Consider the following 8,087-nt stretch of genomic DNA (forward strand, 5'->3'; position numbering starts at 1 on the left):
TCTGATCAGCTTCCACTCTGAGCTCCACCTGCCAAACTACATCAGCAATAACATCTTTACAGTAACATTTGCCTTTACTGTAACCCAAAGCTGCCATTCTTTTTTTAAAAGATCGTGAAATGCTTTGATCATGTGTCTAATGTGTAACCAATTAACCATTTAAAACGTTTTATAGCCTACACTGACTGAAGAGCTTTGTTTGAGGAGCAACAGTAAAATACAGTTCATAAAACACTAAAATGATCACTAAGCATGTATGCAGTGCAGATAAACAAGCACGTTTGTTCTTTTTGAATAGTTAGCTGAGTTAGTGTAAATTTTTTCTTCTTCGATATTAACATACACTGTAAAGACAAACACTCTCATTGGTTGCAATGTCACAATTAACGTGTATTCTGTCTCCATCTTGTGGTTGAATACTGAATATAAGACAATGTGTTCTGTCTGTAGGTGCTGTATGAAGTGAATCTGTAAGTGATAGTGCAGAGAATTGGGTCTACACACTGAGAAGTGGCTGGAAATTTCCAAAAAGATGTTGTTTTGATTCATAAGAGACATCTGGTGGCACCACGCAGTAAATATATAAATATATGACACTGAACCTCGTGTAGAAGATTGTCTGGACTTCCTTTAGTGTTGAAGACAAAAAATGCTGAAAAATTAGCCCTAATTAAAAAACTGAAAAAGTCTCGTAGTAAATTAAACAAAAGGTAATTATGAGACAAGAAGTCACAATTATTTACTAAATGAAATGATCATGATCTCATAACTTTTTATTTCATAGTTTACATTTTAGTTTAGTTTTCATTATGAATATATTTATTAACTGGGGCAGCTGGACTTCCATGACCAGGGAAAAACATTGTACCTACTGAATGAATGCAGCTCCTGGCCTGTGATTGGATCATATAGATCACGTGTCAGATTAAAACCCGGAAGTGCTGCCGTTGACAATCCAATACATTCGTGGATGAAATAAACGGGGATGATGGTGAAGCTGTAAGAGCGATTGACCATCTTCATCCAGCTCCTGCTTTGATTTTTTTCCAATCCCTTTCTTGTAACAACTTTGCAACACATAGATGACGTTATCAGCTCCGTGTGTGAGTGACACATATTTTATTAATTAGCTAGCGTGACACCGTTAAACCGGACTAGCCGTTAGAAAGTAACCGCAGTGTTGTGGCAGACTTCTCTCTTTGATGTTCTGACTCTGTTCTGGCGGAAGTTGTGAAACGTCGACGTCCCCCCGAACTGTGTGTGTGTGTGGGAGAGAGAGAGAGAGAGAGTGTGTGTGTGTGTGTGAGAGAGAGAGAGAGAGAGAGAGAGAGAGAGAGAGAGAGCCAGTGAAGTGATGGCAGGGGAAGAGCTGACTCTCAGAGAGGAATGAGAACTTGTCGGGGATGGCGGACAAACCTCTGACACTGTTCGTGAAGCTGTTTGCCGCTGGATTTTACGGTGTGAGCTCGTTTCTCATCGTCGTGGTGAACAAAAGTGTCCTCACCAACTACAGGTAACGGGCTTTTTTTTTAATTAACATTTTTATTTTGGTCACGCCTGTAACGGTATTAGTTGAGAAGCTACCATGTTAGCTAACCTAGCAGACTTGAAGTTGTGTCTGCTCGGGTAGCGGAGCTTATTAGCTAACGGCAACTTTTGGCTAGCGAGGAGATAAACTGCACACTGAGCTTTACTGAGGGTAGCATTGTGTGCAGCTACATGTTAACCCAGCAGTGTTAGCTATGACATGCACAGCCTGTACGCTCACTAACGGGGGACCTATAACTCTGCTGTCCCCCTCCAGGTTCCCTTCTTCAATATGTGTCGGAATTGGACAAGTGAGTTGAATGCTTCTCTGTCCTCTTCGTGCAGCATTTTCTCTCTCCCAAACACCAATGAGTCATTGAAAAGCAGGCAATAGTTTGTTTTTTTTATGTGACTTTCTAATGAATGTGTGTGTGCAGATGTTGGCCACGGTGGTAGTGCTGTGGGTGGGCAAGGCTGCGAGGGTGATCAGCTTCCCAGACTGTGATGAGAGCATACCTCGAAAGGTGAGAAACCCCCCTCCCCTTCATCCATCTCACCGTTATCAGATGTGTTTTTTTTCGTCCTCCACGCATGATTCACATGTTTCTGTTTTTGCAGACGTTTCCTCTACCTCTCCTGTATGTGGGAAATCAAATCACTGGTCTGTTTGGAACCAAACGGCTGAAGTAAGTCCTCATCCCTCAACTATCTAAGGCTGAACGATGGTGATCTCATTGGGCACGGCTGTTGATGTTTGGCCAAGTTAAAGCAATTAATGTCCTCTTCCTCCAGTTTGCCGATGTTTACTGTCCTCAGGAGGTTCTCCATTCTATTCACGATGATGGCCGAGGCACTGCTGCTCAAGTAAGATTGCATAAAGTGATAACCCACTTCTTGAGCGCTCATGTTCTGGTTCCCTTTTTGTCTTAGTTTGTTTGTACCACATTGATGGCTTTTTATAAACAGCTCCAAGCAGCCGGATTGAATTTCATTGCTCTACTGTCTTTGACCTTTGGCAGGAAGAAATTCTCCAGGCCAGTCCAGCTGACAGTATTTACAATGATCCTCGGGGCGTTCATAGCTGCGAGGTAAGTTCTGCTGCACCCAGGTGTCCCGGCTTTTAACCAAACCAGAATTGCCCTCACTACAAAGGGTTGTCCACTCCTGATATATGTCCTCACTTAAGTTAAATTGTCTTGGCGTCATTAGACACATGTTGTATATCTTTATTGCTGAAACAGAGCACGCCCAGAGCTAAATCAACAATGACAGACCACCTATTTACATCCTCGACACTTTCTGCAGTTTTCTCTCATCTCTGCTCGCAGTGCCGACTTGGCCTTTGACATGCAAGGCTACGTGTTCATTCTCCTGAACGATGTGCTGACTGCAGCCAACGGAGCCTATGTGAAACAAAAATTAGATGCAAAGGTATGTGGCGGCAGCGTCCGATGAATGGTAACCATTGTTGGGTTGGAGCTGGTTTTGGCATTGAGCTGACATTTGTGACCTTAGAGAACTCAAACTGTCCTTCGGCTTCTGGCTTAAAGGAATTCAGTGTACACAAACACCATGAGCTCTTTCTTTTACTCCACACTGTGCTGGTTTAATTGCCGCTATTTTTGTAGAGATGATTTGGGGTGAAAAGGTTGTTCTGCTTCATGGTTTATTATGCATGTTTTCTTGCCTTATTTTTAACATTAACTGTGGCATCAGAAATGTCTCAGAGCTCGTTTCAGTCGTTTCTTTATGTCACATGAGCAGACTGCACAGCTCTCACGTTACAGCTGAAGCAGAACTGCATCCAGATATAGTCTGTGATGTCTGTGGAGCACCAGCTGCTAATGCTGAGCAAGACAGAGAGGGGTGTGTGTCTATGTGTGTGTGTGTGTGTGTGTGTGTGTGTATGCTTGTGTGAGTGATACTGGGAGAGAGTGAAAGATGGATATGAAGCCACGTGAAACACTCTTGTTAAATGCAAACAAGAGGTTCTAGGTAATGCAGTGGGCCGGCCATGCATTAACATCTGTACGCTAGTTATTAAGGAATGCACTGGAATACTTGTGAATAACCATCTCTGTTCTGGCTCTGCTTATTTAACATGCTCCTGCTGCAGCCTGATGCATCTGTTTCCATCTGTGCTGTTTTTCTCACAGGAGCTGGGGAAATATGGATTATTATATTATAATGCATTATTTATGATCATTCCCACACTACTGTTGGCTCATCTGACTGGAGACATGCAGAAGGTAAGCCTCTTCTTTAATCACGGCAGATTTTTGCTCATTAGATTAGTTCAATTTTAAAGTGCGGTTAGCGCTGGCTCTGTTCAGCGAATGCGAGGTCTAACCCTAAATTGAGGGCACATACGTATGAACATGGGTGTGTGCCGTAAATATGAGCTGCCTGTTTGTTGGTGAGTGTTGGCAGAGACCTTCTGGTTTGCCCAGCTGGGGCCCAGCAGCCAGACAGGCACAAAGCAGCTATTATGCACCTCGTAGAGTTATTACAGCAGTGCCTACAACCTCCCTGGACTGAATAAGCTCAGTGGAGATACAGACTACTACCCTTTTTAAACCTATTGGAAACTCGGTGTCGGATTTGTGTGTATGGAAGTGTTAGTTGTGTCCTCAGCTCCATAAAAATGAGATTTCTGTTGTGTTTGGTTTATCTTTATTTCCTGCCTTTTACTGAAAGCCAGAGCAGACGTGACTAAAAAGCGACTCAAACTGAATATTTTTATCATGTGTACCTTCTTATTCTTCTCTTCTCAGGCAGTGGAATATGACGGTTGGTCGGATATGTTTTTCCTCACCCAGTTCATCCTCTCTTGCATCATGGGGTAAGAACTGGGGCCAGAGCTTACGTGTGCATGTGCAAGCAGGCAGTATCAAGTTCAGTGCCAGTGCCGAACATCTGGATTACACCACTTTACCACATCGTCTTTTCTGTCCTATCACTACCTGAAATCTAGATTCTAGGCCATCGCTTGTAGCTCACAGTCACCCTTTGTCTTCCCTGTTGCGCTAACATTGTGAAACCTGATGGTGATGTGTTGTTTCTGCAGGTTTGTTCTCATGTATTCCACGGTGCTTTGTACACAATACAACTCTGCATTAACAACGACGATTGTGGGCTGCATCAAGGTAAGCTGTGGAGTAATAGCTGAATACATAAAAATGTAAGGAAAACTCAGTTTCATGAATATTTTCTCTGTTTTTGCAGAATGTCCTGGTGACATACATCGGGATGGTGTTCAGTGGAGACTACATTTTCTCTTGGACTAACTTCATAGGTTTGAATATTAGGTATGAAACAACAGGTTTTATTTTCTAATAAATGACAGAATCACACCAAGGGCAGACCAAAGCTGTTCTACAGACAAAACATGTCCTTGCTCACCCATCTGACATTCTGCAAGACACATTTTTTGCTTCATGTGGTCACACAACACATGAGTGGAAGCTTTATGACCATATTATGAAATCATTTCGTCTTTTGCCACACTAACTTTTATGGATGGAAATGTCGGCACTTTGATCCAGACTGAAATACTTCAACAGCTATTGAATGGGCAGTCAGGAGATTCTCTACAGACCTTCATGACACTTGATGATGAATCCTCTGACTTCTTATTGAGAGTCACCAGCAGATCAAAGTTTTCGCTTGACCTGTAGAATGTCTCGACATCTTCTCATTGAAAGGACAAACTATTATTCAAACACTCATGGTTCAAGATGATAATTTGCTGATTACTTTGATGATTGTCTGACTGTTCCTCTTTCCTCACACCACCGTGAATTTGACATTTGTCACTTTAAGTGAAAGCTTTGACTGTTTTCTTCTCATGGACGGATCGCCATAAAATTTAGCACAGACTTTAGCTAAAACGACCACAATGTTTACAGCAGCTGTAAAGAAACACGTCGTCAAATACCAGCACGTTGGGTTGGCGTCTGACCTGAGCTGCCAACCTAAAGCATCAGTATTTGACAGTCAGTTGACTGAACAATCAGCGATCAATTTCCAGGCAGTTACATTTAGTTGCTATAAATAAATGAGTCAGGTCATAAAAAGACCCAGATTCTTGTGGTCACTGAGCCTTAAAAGAAATTATCAGTGGTTGTTTTGAAGTCTTATGATCCAAACTGGGCCTCAGCTGTGCCAAGCTCACTCTGGGGGGCTCCTTGTGTTTCACACAGCTCATTATAAGCCATACTTCCCATTTTCTATCATTAGCATGTATCCTTTTAGCTTGGAGATTGTTCTTGTTTCTGGTCGTAAACTGAAATGATACTGTTTTTGCTGAGAAAAAGAAAAAAAGCCTGCGCTGACACAGATGTCACTGATAACAGTGTTGCACGTCCGCTGCAGGCTTTGACTTGTCCCTGCTGGATTTTGTTGGGCAATATGACGAATCAAATAACTGATAATCATGTGCTGCTACATGTTTCATTCTTTTGCGCTGATTGACAACCTGATTTTCAGGTCTCGTTTTCGTCTGCGACTAACACCAGCGTCTCTAACATTAGTCCAAATGCATCATGTATTGAACCAGTTTCTTTTAGGCTTAACACATCTTACTAAACACCATCCTGTCAGCCTAATTAGACAGGTAGACACGTGTATTTTGCCTAATTTGTTGTCTTTGTACAGGTGTTCTCTAACACAGCTGCTGTCCTTGTTGTTGCAGTATTGCTGGCAGCCTGGTGTACTCCTACATCACCCTCACAGAGGAGCAGTCCAACAAAGCGAGTGAGAGCACCAAGCTGGACATCAAGGGCAAGGTGGTTGTATGACACAGAGACAGAGACACTGGATTTAATTATTTTTTATGCTGATGAACCGGAGAACTGTATTTTTAGTACGACTTTTATTTATGGAGTATTTTAGCAGTGAAAACATGGAATAATGATGGTGGGAATGGTTTTGTGGCAACTTCCTCTCCATGTTGTGGAAATGGAGCCATGGGTACGAGCCCTCCAGAGGGATTGTGGGTTGATGTTTTTGTTTTTAAAGCTGGTGTTTTCTTTTCTTTTTTTTATATATTTGTATTTTGATACTGTACATGTGAGCATTGAGAAGAAGGGAAACATGGAACCAATATTATTTATGTTACAACATTTGCTGACATTTTAGACAACAATCTAAATGTCGGGATGACGAAATGTTTCGGCTGGAATGATCAGTTGTTTTGAATCAAGCGTGGGTGTGTTCAGATGAATTGTGGGAATATTAGGTAATGTTTATTATAAAGGCACAATCCTGTTTTTTTGTTTTTTTTAAATTGCCTTTTCTGGTTTGCTGTTTACAAGGAATGTAACTTTAGCTGCCTTCTAAGCACAGTGAGCTGCACTGACACTCGTTACACGTCGTTTGGGTCTCATTTCTTTTGATTAGATTTTTTTCGATTTTTATCACATACACTGTTAAAAGCTTGTGACAAGACGACATGATGACAGTAACCTCATCCTGCAAACAACCAAAGTGGATGGGCAGTGGATTGTGGCTTTAAATAATGTTGCTGCCTCCTTTTTTGGGAGATAATTTTCAGATTACAGTTTACATGTTGCTCTCTCAGTATTACAGAATGGTTGTTGTAAGCTGGTTCTCTCTATGCAGAATTAACAAACAGTACTTCATCGTTTGTTATTTTTACAAGGGGATCCATCTGTTCTTCTTTTTCTTGACACGATGTTATCGCACTTTTAACCGAGGTAGTGAAACTGAATTGCCTCACCTCCTGTCACAGTCATTGATGAGATTATTGTGCTCTCCTGAAGTGTAGGTTTCAGGGTTTTTTTTAAAGTATTACAAGAGAATCGTGGGTTTTTCTAAACCTTTAATAGTCAGGTACGAGTGATGACTTTTTTTGTTTTTGTTTTGTTTTTTACATTTTTATCTACATCATTTTATATTTATTACTTTTTTTAGACTAATATTCATTTTGTAGGTGGAGTGGCTTGTGCATTGTTGATGCTGATCTGTCTCAAACACAGTAACCATGGATTTGTAGCAATGGTGTATTTTTACATTAAAAAAAAAGACTCTGACATGTTTTCCTTTGTTGTCGTTGTCCAAGCTACAATGTGTGGCAGCTTGTTTACAGCGCATACTGCGACGCTCCCGTTATATCCAAATTGAGTCTCATATATGGTCATTAATGAAGTTGATTAATCCGGGATAATTGAACACAGTTCTACCAAGGCTCTTGTGTTTACTGTATTTGCAGCAGACAATAAACCACAGTAGAGTGATGGCTCCCCCTTCTGTCACAAAAAGTCACATTGGAAACACTTAGCAGGATTACATGTGAGCTGTGAGTGAGGGCTCCATTCATTCTCTATTATTACTAACACTAGGAGTCACCAAAAGCAAACTTTTGACAGAACACACTATGAGCTTATGACGTCTGCTCACCCAAAATATATCTTAAACATGTCTTGAGGTTTCAACTTAAAAAAAAATATTTCCAGGCTCAGCTGTTGGCTTCTTTTAAAGTGAGACATGAGAAAAAAAACCTTAGTTGAAAACACACAGAATGTGAATAAACAGCAGTT

At 41.2% G+C, this 8,087-nt stretch overlaps 1 protein-coding gene across 2 annotated transcripts; it reads left to right on the top strand.

Annotated features, from left to right (window-relative positions):
• The first annotated feature begins 942 nt into the window (after window positions 1-942).
• slc35d1a (solute carrier family 35 member D1a) lies at window positions 943-7,863 on the top strand. 2 transcript variants are annotated; one of them, XM_037115796.1, is made up of 13 exons: window positions 943-1,103; window positions 1,229-1,513; window positions 1,805-1,838; window positions 1,965-2,051; window positions 2,146-2,213; window positions 2,320-2,391; window positions 2,547-2,615; window positions 2,856-2,958; window positions 3,684-3,776; window positions 4,302-4,369; window positions 4,595-4,673; window positions 4,753-4,835; window positions 6,221-6,326. In XM_037115796.1, exons 2-13 carry the CDS (start codon window positions 1,404-1,406, stop codon window positions 6,324-6,326), a joined length of 972 nt encoding a protein of 323 aa, XP_036971691.1. In that variant the 5' UTR covers window positions 943-1,103; window positions 1,229-1,403. The 2 variants fall into 2 exon arrangements, with proteins under 2 accessions (XP_036971691.1, XP_036971690.1); XM_037115795.1 differs by lacking the exon at window positions 943-1,103 and having other exon boundaries at window positions 1,404-1,513; window positions 6,221-7,863.
• Window positions 7,864-8,087: the final 224 nt, after the last annotated feature.

This window comes from Acanthopagrus latus, chromosome 11, assembly GCF_904848185.1.
Source record: "Acanthopagrus latus isolate v.2019 chromosome 11, fAcaLat1.1, whole genome shotgun sequence".
Taxonomy (NCBI): Eukaryota; Metazoa; Chordata; class Actinopteri; order Spariformes; family Sparidae; genus Acanthopagrus; species Acanthopagrus latus.